Below are 14,108 nucleotides of genomic sequence, written 5' to 3'. Positions count from 1 at the left end.
TCTGCAATGCAAGCTTTAGCTTTCTCCTGATCGTAAGCTGGTTGGCAAGCTTCAGAGAGGGAAATTCTTTCCCTCCTAAGAAGCAGCAGAAAACATTACTGAAGTGAGAAGACTGCTGGGCCCCCACAGGGCTGTAGAGCCTAAGGGCAAAGCAGGAGAGGCTGCTGCTGGCCCACGTGCTCTGGGTGAGCTGAGATGCAGAGCAGCTCTGCTCTGCTTGCCTTGTCCTTGCAGATCTTCGAGTTCCTGATCCGTCTGCACTCCGCGGAGGGCTCTGGGGAGGAGGAGCTCTACCCCTACGTGAGGACCCTGCTGCACTTCGACACGCGCGAGTTCCTCAACGTCCTGGCCCTGGTGAGGGACTGCTGCCCATGGTCCACGGGGCTGGGGGCTGGAGCCAGGGCAGGGCACCCAGAACACATCCAGGGGGGCTGGAAAGGCTCCAGAGCAGACTCCACAGCCTCTCTGGCAGCCTGCTCCAGGCTCCAGCAGCCTCACCCCAAGGAAGTTTCTCCTCATGCTGAGGTGGAGCCTCCTGGGCTCCAGCTTGTGTCCACTGCACACTCTCTACTGTATTCCTGTCTCTCTTGAACTGCAGAACCCAGAACTGGACACAAGACTCCAGGTCTAGTCTCAGTAGGGCAGAGTAGGGAGTGAAGAGAAATTCCCTTGACTGCAGGCCACACTCTTCTTAATGCACCCAGGCTGCCCTTGGCCCTCTTGGCCATGAGGGCACACTGCTGGCCCATGGGGAACTTGCTATCCACCAGGACTCCAAGGTCCTTCTCCATGGAGCTGCTTTCCAGCAGGTCAGCCCTTAACCTGTCCTGGTGCCTGCTGCTGTTCCTTCCCAGGGGCAGGGCTGACCTCATCCAAGGGAAGGAGACAGTGCCAGTGCTTCCCTCCCTGTCTCACAGCTACATCATTGCTGGGCCTTCTGTTGCTGAGGTCCTGCTGTAACTAAACCAGCAACTGCTGGATTGATGCAGAGGTTCTGATTTTCATTCTGTGAGATCCCAGAGGGGATCAGAAGAGTCTTTCAGCCTTTACATTTAACCTGATGAACAGAAGACTCTGGTGGCAGAGGCCAGCTTTAAAGCCCAGAATGATGTGTTTGTGTTTTGTAGCTACTCCCTCTCCTGCACAGAGGTGAGCTCCCTGCCTTTGCAGGTCTGGTGGATTTCCTCTGTCTGTTTGGAATTTTCCTGGAGTGTGTCAGATCCCTCTTGGTGTTTACACAGAGCAGATTGGGAGCCTGCTGCTTAGCCACAAAGCTGGCAGTGCCGTTGCTCCCGTGGCTGCTGCCTGTGTTTGCTTCTGGGCTGGGCAGTGCAGAGCACTCTTCTCAGGCTGTCCATGCTTTCCACATGCAGACTTTTGAAGACTTCAAGAACGACAAGCAGGCTGTGGAGTATCAGCAGAGAATTGTGGACATCCTTCTGAAAGTGAGTGAGCCAATAACTGCCCTCTGGTTCAGGTCTGGCTGTGTGACAGTGTGCAGTAGGGCCTGCAGTGTGAATGAGGTGTGTGCAGTCCTGCCCTGCTGAGTCCTCCTGAGAGCATGAGGGGCTGGAGCATGGATTTGCCTCAGCCAAGGATCTCAGTTGTGTTTTCATGGATTCATGGAATGGTTTGGGTTGGAACCTTGCACACCTCCAGGCAGGAGGCAGCCACAGCCTCCCTGGGCAGCCTGTGCCAGGCTCTCCCCAGCCTCACTCTCAGGAATCTCTTCTTCCTCTCCACTCTCAGTCTCTCCTCTCCCAGCTCAAAGCCACTGTCCCTCATCCTGGCACTCCCAGCCCTTGTCCAGAGTCCCTCCCCAGCTCTCCTGGAGCCCTTCAGGCACTGGAAGCTGCTCTGAGGTCTCCCTGGAGCCTTCTCCTCTCCAGGCTGCACCGCCCCAACCCTCCCAGCCTGTCCCCACAGGGGAGGTTCTGCAGCCTCTGCTCATCCTCATGGCCTCCTCTGGAGCCTCTCCAGCAGCTCCAGGTCCTTCCTGTGCTGGGGGCCCCAGAGCTGGAGGCAGTGCTGCAGGTGGGGGCAGAGCAGAGGGGCAGAATCCCCTCCCTGTGCTGCTCTCTCCCTGCTCTGGCTGCAGCTCAGCACTCAGCTGGCTCTGGGCTGCCAGGGACCAGTGCTGGCTCCTGGGCACTTTGTCACCAGCTGACCCCCCCAAGGCCTTCTCCCCCAGGCTGCTCTCAGCCCCTCCTGCCCCAGCCTGGAGTAGATGATAATTCACACACATCAAATATGATGACAGAGAAGTCTCCTTTTCTGTGATTTCACCTGACTCATGCTTTAGCAGCCTTCTCCTCCAATGCTTCCAATTGATTCCACTCCTTGATTCCTTCTGAAAAGGAGAAAAGGAGGAGATGTGGTGGTTGCACAGGAGCTCCTTGTTGCAGTGTCCTGGTTGGTTTCCCAAAGGCAGAGTCACTCACTCCTGTTCTCATTCCTCCATTCTCTCTGTTTCCTCTCAGGTGATGGTGGAGAACTCTGACTTCACCCCGTCGCAGGTTGGTTGTCTCTTCACCTTCCTTGCCCGGCAGCTTGCCAAGCCCAACAACACCTTGTTTGTGAACAGGACACTGTTTGACCAGGCAAGTGCTTGTGAAGCAGTTCTGGAGGTGCTGGAGCAGCCCAAACCAGGCAGCATCTTACAGAGTCATGAAGGTTGGAAAATGCCTTCAGGATTGTTGAGTCCAACTGTAACCCAACCTGAAGTGCCACAGCTGCAGCTTCTTCAGCACCTCCAGGCATGGGGACTCCACCACCTCCCTGGGCAGCCTCTGCCAGGCCCTGACCATTCTGGCAGCAAAGAAATTTGTCCTCATCTCCTACCTAAGCCTCCCCTGGCACAATTTCAGGACATTTCCTCTCCTTCCATCACCTGAGAGGAGCAGAGCCCAACCTTCACCTGGCTCCAGCCTCCCAGAGCAATGAGGTCTCCCTCAGCCTCCTCTGCTCCAGGCTGAACACCCCCAGCCCCCTCAGCTGCTCCTCCCCAGCCCTGCTCTCCAGACCCTTCCTCAGCTGTTGCCCTTCTCTGGCCCTGCTCCAGCTCCTCAGTGTCCTTCTTGGAGGGGCCCAAAACTGGACCCAGTGTTCAAGGAGAGGCCTCAGCAGTGCTGAGCACAGGGGCACAGTCCCTGCCCTGCTCCTGCTGGCTACACCGTTGCTGCTCCAGGCCAGGATGCTGGTGGCCCTCTTGCCCCCCTGGACACCCCCAGGCCCATGTTTAGCTGCTGTGGCTCAACCCCCCCAGCACTAAGGGCCGAGTACCCCCCAGAGCAGCAGTGCATTGTCACGGCTGTGCTGCGCTCTGGTGTGCTGCTGCAGGCGGTGCCGCCCAGCAGCTGCTCGCTGGGCTGTGCCGGCAGCTCTGTGGCCGGGTGCTGACTGCGGTTCCGTCCCGGCCAGGTGCTGGAGTTCCTGTGCAGCCCGGACGACGACTCGCGCCACTCGGAGCGGCAGCAGGTACCGGCCTGAGCGCGGCTCCTGCTGCAGCTCCCACCGTGCTGCACGGCAGAGCTCAGCCTCCCTGGGGAGCCACGCTGCCTGAAGGGCTTGTGCCGGAGCAGACACCTGGCACAGGCACGGTGCCGTCCACAGCTGGAGTGAAGGGAAGGAGCCCAGCAGCAGCTGCAGATGTCTGGCAGCAGCAGGAGCAGAGGCCAGGAACAACCTGCATAAGCAGGAGACCTTCCTGCTCCTAGAATCATGGAGTTGTTTGAGGTGGAAACACCCTGTAAGATCATCCAGTCCAACTGTCAACCCAACCCCGCCATGGCCACTAAACCATGGCCCAAGGGCCATGGCCACACCTTTCTGGACCACCTCCAGAGTGGGGACTCCACCACCTCCCTGGGCAGCCTCTGCCAGGCCCTGACCACTCTGGCACCAAAGGCATTTCTCCTCTCCAACCTCAGCCTCGCCTGGCACCATTCCAGGCCATTGCCTCTCCTTCTATCACCTGAGACTGGGGAGCAGAGCCCAACCCCCACCGCGCTCCAGCCCCCTCTCAGGGATCTGCAGAGAGCACTGAGGTCTCCCTCAGCCTCCTCTGCTCCAGGCTGAACACCCCCAGGGCCCTCAACTGCGCCTCCCCAGCCCTGCTCTCCAGACCCTTCCCCAGCTTGGTTGCTTTTCTCTGGACCTGCTCCAGTCCCTCAGTGTCCTGGCAATGAGAACCCCAGAGCTGAACCCAGCACTCAAGCTGTGGCCTCAGCAGTGCTGAGCACAGGGGCACAATCCCTGCCCTGCTCCTGCTGCCCACACCACTGCTGCTCCAAGGCCAGAATGTTGGTGGCCTTGGCCACCTGAGCACACTGCTGGCTCATCCTCAGAGAGGTAAAAGACAATGAATGAAAAGCTGCTGTGAAATAATCCTGTGTTAAAACAGCACTCAGTGGAGCAGGAGCAGTGGACTTGTAATGGCCCCAGCTGTCCATCTGCATTTCCAGTGGCAGCTAAGTGGTCTTCTGTCTCTGCAGGTCCTCTTGGAATTGCTGCAGGCAGGGGGCATTGTCCAGTTTGAAGAGAGTCGTCTGATCCAGATGGCAGAGAAAGCTGAGTTGTGAGTGCCTGTGTCCCATGCAGAGACTCTGCCTTTGCCCCTTGGCCCTGGTGCTTGAATGCTGCCTTTGAATCTGCAAAGCTTTTTGCCTCCACATTTCTTGTTCCTGCTTTGCAGCTGTGTCTGGAGCTCTTGGTGCCTCACCTTGTCCTTCCTTGTACATCTGCTCATTGCTGGTCCCAGGCTCTGCCTCACCTCTCCTGGGGGTTCTCACAGTGTCTTGCTAAGAGTGGAGCAGAGCTACAGAAACTCTTCATGGTGAAGCCCTGCAGGGCTCAATGAGCTTTGACACTTCCTATCCCAGAGCTTAGGCCTTGTTCAAAGGTGTCAGTGTAGATGTGAATCTCCACCACTGACAGATGGAGATGACTTCTTGGGGTGAGACCCACAGGTGGGCTTCAAAGCACAAAGGGGTCTGGATCCAGCCCCATGGTGCTCATTTTAGAAGTGAGTAGGAGAGAAAATGCAGTGTGTGGAAAGGCTGAAAGTTTCCACCATCTCCTTTTGGTGCTTTATGCTTCCAGAGGTCCTGTCATGCCTGAGGAGGGCTGGCCAGGGAGGGCATCCCCCCAGCCCTGAGTGTGGGGGTTCTGGACTGCAGAGGAGCAGAGGTGTGGTGGCAGGGAGTGCCATGCCTGCTCTCCTGTGTGGCCTAGGAGTTACTCAGCCAAACTGGTCAGACTCAAGAACTGCAGCTGTTGAATTTGGCTTTTCTCCTTGTTCAGTGAGTGTGAGTGCCAGAGCCACCAGCATGGCCACTGCCACCTGAGCTGAGAGCCTGCAGTGCAGTGTAACTGAGGCTGCATTTGTCTTGCCTCAGTTGCCTCTGGTTGAAGGCAGGAAGCTGGGTCAGAGCACATCTTGCAATCATGTTCACCATGCTTCACAAACTGGCAGGGATTGGAAGGGACCTCCAGAGACCCTCCAGCCCAACCCCCTGCCAGAGCAGGGCACACAGAACACATCCAGGGGGTTGGAAAGGCTCCAGAGCAGACTCCACAGCCTCTCTGGGCAGCCTGCTCCAGGCTCCAGCAGCCTCACACCAGGGAAGTTTCTCCTCATGCTGAGGTGGCACCTCCTGGGCTGCAGCTTGTCCCTGCTGGTCCTTGTCCTGTCCCTGGGCACCACCAGCCAGAGCCTGGCCCCTGCCTCCTGACCCCCAGCCCTCAGCTATTGATAGGCATTGATCAGATCCCTCTCAGCCTTCTCCTCTCCTGCTTTAGAGCCCAAGATGCCTGGAAATAAGGAAGCTGAGCTGTGAACAGCAGAACCTATGGCACCTGACTTCTCAAAGGGTTTTTGTGCTCTGTCCCTCACCTCTCACCTTAGGAGCTCCTCTCTATTGTATGTGGCTTCCCCGACAGAGTGAGGCTGGTGAGAGCCGGCCTGGGGCACGTGGAGACTGCAGCCACCCAGCCCCGAGCTGCAGACCTCCACCCGAGACGCTGCCACATGCTCTCTGTAAACCATGTTGTGCCTTCTGCTGGGTGCTGCCAGGCTGTGCAGGGGCTGAGCCACCCAGCTCTGCTCTGCTGACTCAGCTGAGTGCCTTTGGCCTGACCTGGAGGTGTTTCCCTCCTAGCTTCCAGATCTGTGAGTTCATGTACGAGCGGCAGCTCCGCTACGACAAAATCATCGGCTGCTACCTGCGGGACCCCCTGAGGAAGGTGAGTCCAGAGGGGCCTCTGCCCTGCTCCTTGTGCAGTGCACAAAGGTGAGTCCAGAGGGGCCTCTGCCCTGCTCCTTGTGCAGTGCACAAAGGTGAGTCCAGAGGGGCCTCTGCCCTGCTCCTTGTGCAGTGCACAAAGGTCAGTCCAGAGGGGCCTCTGCCCTGCTCCTTGTGCAGTGCACAAAGGTGAGTCCTGAGGGGCCTCTGCCCTGCTCCTTGTGCAGTGCACAAAGGTGAGTCCAGAGGGGCCTCTGCCCTGCTCCTTGTGCAGTGCACAAAGGTCAGTCCAGAGGGGCCTCTGCCCTGCTCCTTGTGCAGTGCACAAAGGTCAGTCCAGAGGGGCCTCTGCCCTGCTCCTTGTGCAGTGCACAAAGGTGAGTCCAGAGGGGCCTCTGCCCTGCTCCTTGTGCAGTGCACAAAGGTGAGTCCAGAGGGGCCTCTGCCCTGCTCCTTGTGCAGTGCACAAAGGTCAGTCCAGAGGGGCCTCTGCCCTGCTCCTTGTGCAGTGCACAAAGGTGAGTCCAGAGGGGCCTCTGCCCTGCTCCTTGTGCAGTGCACAAAGGTCAGTCCAGAGGGGCCTCTGCCCTGCTCCTTGTGCAGTGCACAAAGGTCAGTCCAGAGGGGCCTCTGCCCTGCTCCTTGTGCAGTGCACAAAGGTGAGTCCTGAGGGGCCTCTGCCCTGCTCCTTGTGCAGTGCACAAAGGTCAGTCCAGAGGGGCCTCTGCCCTGCTCCTTGTGCAGTGCACAAAGGTGAGTCCAGAGGGGCCTCTGCCCTGCTCCTTGTGCAGTGCACAAAGGTCAGTCCAGAGGGGCCTCTGCCCTGCTCCTTGTGCAGTGCACAAAGGTCAGTCCAGAGGGGCCTCTGCCCTGCTCCTTGTGCAGTGCACAAAGGTGAGTCCTGAGGGGCCTCTGCCCTGCTCCTTGTGCAGTGCACAAAGGTCAGTCCAGAGGGGCCTCTGCCCTGCTCCTTGTGCAGTGCACAAAGGTGAGTCCAGAGGGGCCTCTGCCCTGCTCCTTGTGCAGTGCACAAAGGTCAGTCCAGAGGGGCCTCTGCCCTGCTCCTTGTGCAGTGCACAAAGGTCAGTCCAGAGGGGCCTCTGCCCTGCTCCTTGTGCAGTGCACAAAGGTGAGTCCAGAGGGGCCTCTGCCCTGCTCCTTGTGCAGTGCACAAAGGTGAGTCCAGAGGGGCCTCTGCCCTGCTCCTTGTGCAGTGCACAAAGGTGAGTCCTGAGGGGCCTCTGCCCTGCTCCTTGTGCAGTGCACAAAGGTCAGTCCAGAGGGGCCTCTGCCCTGCTCCTTGTGCAGTGCACAAAGGTCAGTCCAGAGGGGCCTCTGCCCTGCTCCTTGTGCAGTGCACAAAGGTGAGTCCAGAGGGGCCTCTGCCCTGCTCCTTCGCTGCACCCTGTCCTGCTGGCCAGACTGGGAGGGGCCAGGGCAGCCCTGCTCTTCTGTCCTGCCTCTCCCTCTTAAGAAGTGTCCTCTTTCACACTTGAGCTACAGCCAAGGATTTTTGTGTGTTGGGGAGGAGTTGATCTGGTTTTAAAGTTTCACAGCTTTTGGTTTCTTCTTAAAGAAGAAGGGACCTCCAGAGTTCCCCCAGCCCAACCCCTGCACCCAGCAGGGACATCCTGCACTGGAGCAGGTTCCTCACAGCCCTGTCCAGCCTCACCTTGAACATCTCCAGGGCTGGAGCCTCAACTGGCACCTCCCTGGGCAGCCTGCTGCAGTGTTCCAGCAGCCTCCTGCTGCAGAACTTGTTCCTCACATCCAGTCTCAATCTGCTCTGCTCTCATTTCAAACCATTGCCCCTGGTGCTGTCTCTGCAGCCCTCTGGGAACAGTCCCTCTGCAGCCTGGAGGACAGCTCTGAGGTCTCCCTGGAGCCTTTTCCTCTCCAGGCTGAACAGCCCCAACTCTCCCAGCCTGTCCCCATAGCAGAGGTGCTCCAGCTCCCCAGTCATCTTTGTGGCCTCCTCTGGACTTGCTCCATCAGGTCCACCCTAAGACTTTCGAGCTGCTCTCCGGTACCCAAGTGTGTGGTGGTGGTGGTGCTGCAGCTCATGCTGTGCCCTTTGTGGGTTTGTGCCTCACAGGAAGAAGTTTTCAGCTACATTCACAACATCCTGTCCATGCCTGGCTACAGTGCTGAAGAAAAGCAGTCTGTGTGGCAGAAAGCTTTGGAGCACATAGAGGTACAGTGCATCCTACCCCCACGCTCCCTCGGCTCCTGCTGGCTCCTCTTGGGCCTGCCTGGCGCTGCTCCCAAAGCAGGAGAGTCGCCATGGGGAGTCCCAGCCCTTCAGGGAGCTCTGACCTGGAGGCTGAGTCGTCTCACCCAGTACCAGGGCATTGCTCAGGCCTTGGCTGCCTGCTTCCCAGGGCTGCAGTTCAGATGACAGAGCCTCACCAGGGGATGTTGGCCAGCAAGTGCTGCAGAGCAGGGCAGGGACCCATCAGTAAGTCTCATCTCCTGAGTGTGCAGCAGCAACAGGGTCAGGATATGGCCATCACTGACCTAACAGCCTGGTGTCACAGTGCCCATCTTGCAGTGATCTTCCTGACAAGTGGCCTCCCAGGCTGGCAGAACGAGCCAGGGAGCAGCACAGTTCCCCTGTGATCCAGGAGGAGGTAGTTGGAGACCTCCTTAGCCACTTGGATCCCCACAAGTCCATGGGACAGGATGGGATCCATCCTAGGGTGCTGAGAGAGCTGGCAGATGAGCTGCCAAGCCACTCTCCATCACTTTTCACCAGTCCTGGCTTGGACAGCAGCACTCTGAGCTGGGTTAGGAGCTGGCTGGAGGCTGAGCCCAGAGAGTGGTGGTGAATGGTGCCACATCCAGCTGGCAGCCAGGCACCAGTGGTGTGCCCCAGGGATCACTGCTGGGCCCCATCCTGTTCAACATCTTTATTGATGATCTGGATGAGGGCATTGAGTCCATCATCAGTAAATGTGCAGATGACACCAAGCTGGGGGCAGGAGTTGATCTGCTAGAGGGCAGGAGAGCTCTGCAGAGGGACCTTGCCAGGCTGCACAGATGGGCAGGGGCCAAGGGCAGGAGATTGAACACATCCAAGTGCCAGGTGCTGCACCTTGGCCACAACAACCCCAGGCAGAGCTACAGGCTGGGGTCAGAGTGGCTGAGAGCAGCCAGGCAGAGAGGGACCTGGGGGTAGTGGTTGATGGTAGGCTGAACATGAGCCAGCAGTGTGCCCAGGTGGCCAAGAAGGATGCAGGAGCAGGGAGGTCATTCTGCCCTGTGCTCAGCACTGGTTAGGCCACACCTTGAGTCCTGTGTCCAGTTCTGGGCCCCTCAGTTTAGGAAAGATGTTGAGATGCTGGAAGGTGTCCAGAGAAGGGCAACAAAGCTGGGGAGGGGTCTGGAGCACAGCCCTGGGAGGAGAGGCTGAGGGAGCTGGGGTTGCTTAGCCTGCAGAAGAGGAGGCTCAGGGGAGACCTTGCTGTCTCCAACTCCCTGAAGGGAGGTTGCAGCCAGATGGGGGTTGGGCTCTTCTCCCAGGCACCAGCACAGAACAAGAGGACACAGTCTCAAGCTGCACCTGGGGAGGTTTAGGCTGGATGTTAGGAAGAAGTTCTTCCCAGAAAGAGAGATTGGCCATTGGAATGTGCTGCCCAGGGAGGTGGTGGAGTCCCCATCCCTGGAGGTGTTCAGGAAGAGGCTGGATGAGGCCCTTGGTGCCATGGTTTAGTTGATCAGATGGTGCTGGGTGAGAGGTTGAACTTGATGATCTTGAAGGTCTTTTCCAACCTGGTTAATTCTATTTGTTCTATTCTATTCTATTCTATTCTATTCTATTCTATTCTATTCTATTCTATTCTATTCTATTCTATCCTATCCTATCCTATCCTATCCTATCCTATCCTATCCTATCCTATCCTATCCTATTCTGTTCATGGCATCAGCCTGGGTGCCCTGGCACCTGTGGGAGGATGGGCTCATGGCTTCTGCTGTAAGACACAGGCTGTTGCTAGGCTCTCCTCTACCTGATGATTGTTTTCGACCTCTTCAGTCTCTCTTTGCTTCAGGGGATGGAGATGTCTGCACTGATTGTCCAGTCAGTAGGGATGGGGAATCCACACTGGTTCCTCTGAGGTGCTGTCCAGCCCCTGCAGGGTGATCTGGAGGTAACCCAGGGCAGTGCCTGGCTATGGAGCAAGCGGTCACACACCTGCCCAGGCTCACTCACCAGCACGTGGCCGCAGGAGTCTGTCCTGTGAGGTGGACCAAAACCTGCCTGTGGAAACTGCAGCACCAGCACCTGCAAGTGATGTGTGACTGGAGCACAGGCAGCTGTCACACCACCTGATGGGTGATTTCCTTGCCTTGGGACTGAGCTGTGGCCTGCTTTGGAGTGAAGTTTTGGGTTGTTGCAGGCAAAGAAAAAGGCCTTTCAGAAATGGCTTTACAGAGTCCCCTTTCTTCTCCTGTGTTGCCTGGTCTCTTTGTGGGGTGTTTCCTTGTGCCAGCTGTCACCTAGGTGAAGATGCAGTTGGCAGTGAGTGTGGGCATGGTGCTGCTGCAGAATTCTGTTGCCTATGCCAATAGTTCTTTTTATTCCCTCTGCACAGGAGCTGCTGCTGCTGAGCCCCTGTAAAGCAGCTGAGCTGGCAGCCATTCACTTCAGTGAGCAGGTGGAGAGCATCATTGCAAACCTTAAGGTACAGTGTCAGACTGCAGGGGTCTTGGTGCTTGCTACAGGGGGGTTGCTCTGCTTGCCAGAAATGACTGAGAGGATGAGGAGGAGTAAGTTGTCACTGTGCCACAAGCAGAAGGAAGATGCTCTGAGGGCTCCTCAGCTCCAGGAAAGCTGCATGGACGTGCTCTGGCCTGTTGGGAGAGTCCTGGCCATACAAATGTACATCACCTGCTAGGGCAGGTTGTAGGCTGCAGTTCAGCACAGCTGGCAGCCCCAGCAGGGCTGTGGTCAGCAAACAGCCTCCTAGTACCTGGGCAAGACAGATGCTTGAACCAGCCTCAAGCGATGGAGCAGACAGGCTGAGACACCAGGAAGCTGTGAGAGCTGGACAGGCTGGAGAGCTGGGCAGAGGGGAGCCTAGATGAGGTGCAGCAGGAGTGAGTGCAGAGCCCTGCACCTGTGGAGGAACAGCAGCAGGCACCACCACAGATTAGGGGTTGACTTGCCTGAAAGCAGCTCCATGGAGAAGGACCTTGGAGTCATGGTGGGCAGCAAGTTCCCCATGGGCCAGCAGTGTGCCCTTGTGGCCAGCAGGGCCAAGGGCAGCCTGGGTTGCATGAAGAAGAGTGTGGCAGCAGGTCAAGGGAGGTTCTCCTGCCCCTCTGCCCTGCTGAGACCACATCTGGAGTATTGTCCAGTGCTGGACTCCCGTGATACAGAGCCCTGGGGCTGTTTAGTCTGGAGAGGAGAAGGCTGAGAGGGATCTGATCAATGTCTATCAACAGCTGAGGTCTGGGTGTCAGGATGCAGGGGCCAGGCTCTGTTCAGTGCTGTGACAGGGCAAGGGACAGTGGACACAAAGTAGAACCCAGGAGGTTCCACCTCAACAGGAGGAGAAACTTCTTTGTTGTGAGGCTGCTGGAGGCCTGGAGCAGGCTGCCCAGAGAGGTTGTGGAGTCTGCTCTGGAGCCTTTCCAGCCCCCCCTGGATGTGTTCTGGGTGCCCTGCCCTGGGTGCCCTGCTCTGGCAGGAGAGCTGGGCTTGATCTCCAGAGCTGCCTTCCAGCCCATACCAGGGTGTGGTTCTCATGGGCAGCAGCTGTGAGCAGAGCATGTAGTTTAGTTATCTCTGGTTTCTGGCACATCAGTTAAAACAGTAATACTCTGTCTCTTCTTCCTGTACAGGACCAGTTCTTACTCTTCCAGTTTCTGAGGAGTCTCCTTGATCCAAGGTATGTAAGAAAATGGGGCCCTTGGCAAAATGCACCTTGAAAACATAAGTTAGAGCCTGGGCAACAGCAGACAGCCTGCAGCCAGGACTCAGGCTTAGGAGAGCTGATCTGCTCTTCAAGCTGCCCAGAAATCAGAGTGCTCTGGGGACTGTCCTTCAGCACAGCCCTTGCCAGCTTCCTACCTGGGAAGTGGTGTGGGTTCCAGTGCCTGCAGTGTGACAGCTGGTGGGAGCTTGGGCACTGCTCTAACAGGTTGTCTGAGGGATGTGACATGGTTCCACTCTGCCTGGGAATACCATTTCACTCTTCTCACCCCAGCAGTTTGCTTACTTAACCAAGGTGCCCAAGCTTAAGGAAACCAGAGCAGTGTTTGGGTCTGTTGGCATTGCTCATTTCTGTCTCCTTGCAGAGCTGCTGCCATATTTCACTGCAAACCTCACTGCTGTTTGCTCCATCTGCTCTGGTTCTTCCAGCACCTCAGCACTGAGCCTTCTCTTTCTCTTGAATCAGTTTCAGATGCTGCAAGACCTTGAGTTTCTTTCCTTATTTTGTAAGACATTTCCATATGCACAGCTCCAGTTGCCTCCAGTTAAGGCAAGTGAAAGAGAGCTCTTGTTTTGTCAATTAGCTGCAAATGAATTGTGGAGCAGGAGGAAGAGCTGATGCTGTCTAAAGCATCAGGGTTTCTGTTCCAGAGTCTCACCACCCTGACTGAAGAACTCTCTCCAGCAGCTCTGTGTCCTTCTCATGCTGTGGGCACCAGAGCTGGAGGCAGGACTGGAGGGGAGGTCTCAGCAGAGCAGAGCCCAGGGGCAGAATCCCCTCTGCTGCCCTGCTGCCCACACTGCTCTGGCTGCAGCCCAGCACGCAGCTGCCTGCTGGGCTGCAGGAGGGCACTGCTGGCTCAAGCACCCTCCAGTCAGGCAAGACCTCATCTGCAGGGGTCCCCACACTTTGCAGTGTATCTGTAGGTAACCTACTGCTGAGATTCTTCTGGGAGTCTCTCTCTGTATTCAACCTGTCTAAATATTTATAGGTTTTTTGGCAGAATTCTTTATTAGCAAAAAGACTGAGAGCATGAAGGAGCTTTCAGTGTCTGGGAGAGGAATGATTGCTTGGTCATAGTGGGACAAGGCTGATCAGGCTAGCAGCACTGCCCTAGCTGGTGGCATTTGTGCAGGGATTAATTTGGCCCATTTAATTTAGCAAGAGATTTATTTTCAAGGAGGTGGAGGAGGGGGAAGGGAGGAAACAGGGTTAACAGAAATTGCCTGGGGAAATTAAACCCAAATATCCCTGTTTGTATCTTCTGAAGAGGCAGGGAAAGGGAGGAGCAGCAAGCGTGGTGCAGCTCCTTAGTCACAGCCTCTGCTGCCCTTGCAGCTTAAACTCTAAGGTTCTTTACCTCTGAACAAATCAATGTCCCAGTGGGCATGGCTGTTTGCAGGGGGGTGTGTGGCACAGCAGCTGGCTGAACTTCTTGAGCAGCAGTGTTCTGAGTCTACAAATGCCTCCCACCAGCCCAGGTTGCTCAAGGCCTCATCCAGACTGGCCTTGAATACCCCCAGGCAGGAGGCAGCCACAGCCTCCCTGGGCAGCCTGTGCCAGAGCCTCAGCTCCCTCCTGCTGAACAACTTCTTCCTCAGCTCCACTCTGACCCTGCTCTGCCTCAGCTCCAAACCATTTCCCCTTGGCCTGGCTCAGGCCCCCCTCAGCAAAAGTCTCTCTGCAGCCTTCCTGCAGGATCCCTTCAGGTGCTGGCAGCAGCTCTGAGGTGCCCCTGGAGCCTTCTCCTCTGCAGGCTGCACAGCCCCAGCTCCCTCAGCCTGTGCCCACAGCAGAGCTGCTCCAGCCCTGGGAGCATCTCTGTGGCCCCCTCTGGCCTCTGAACTCTGAGCAAGAATCAGCACAACATTATTCAAACAGATGCAGAGGTTTCTAGAGCAAACAGACCATCAGCACCCACAGAGCCCAG

At 57.0% G+C, this 14,108-nt stretch overlaps 1 protein-coding gene across 1 annotated transcript in view; it reads left to right on the top strand.

Annotated features, from left to right (window-relative positions):
* The window catches only part of VPS8 (VPS8 subunit of CORVET complex), a 71,041-nt gene that overhangs the window by 36,789 nt on the left and 20,144 nt on the right, over positions 1 to 14,108 (top strand). The window contains exons 28-36 of the mRNA XM_054166471.1: positions 235 to 354; positions 1,374 to 1,445; positions 2,481 to 2,600; positions 3,421 to 3,477; positions 4,494 to 4,576; positions 6,159 to 6,243; positions 8,338 to 8,436; positions 10,835 to 10,924; positions 12,087 to 12,133. Coding sequence (XP_054022446.1) covers positions 235 to 354; positions 1,374 to 1,445; positions 2,481 to 2,600; positions 3,421 to 3,477; positions 4,494 to 4,576; positions 6,159 to 6,243; positions 8,338 to 8,436; positions 10,835 to 10,924; positions 12,087 to 12,133 — 773 coding nt within the window. The remainder of the gene's footprint in view (positions 1 to 234; positions 355 to 1,373; positions 1,446 to 2,480; positions 2,601 to 3,420; positions 3,478 to 4,493; positions 4,577 to 6,158; positions 6,244 to 8,337; positions 8,437 to 10,834; positions 10,925 to 12,086; positions 12,134 to 14,108) is intronic.

This window comes from Dryobates pubescens, chromosome 13 (assembly GCF_014839835.1).
Source record: "Dryobates pubescens isolate bDryPub1 chromosome 13, bDryPub1.pri, whole genome shotgun sequence".
NCBI classification, from domain to species: Eukaryota; Metazoa; Chordata; class Aves; order Piciformes; family Picidae; genus Dryobates; species Dryobates pubescens.
This window is presented reverse-complemented; position numbering and strand designations above follow the sequence as displayed.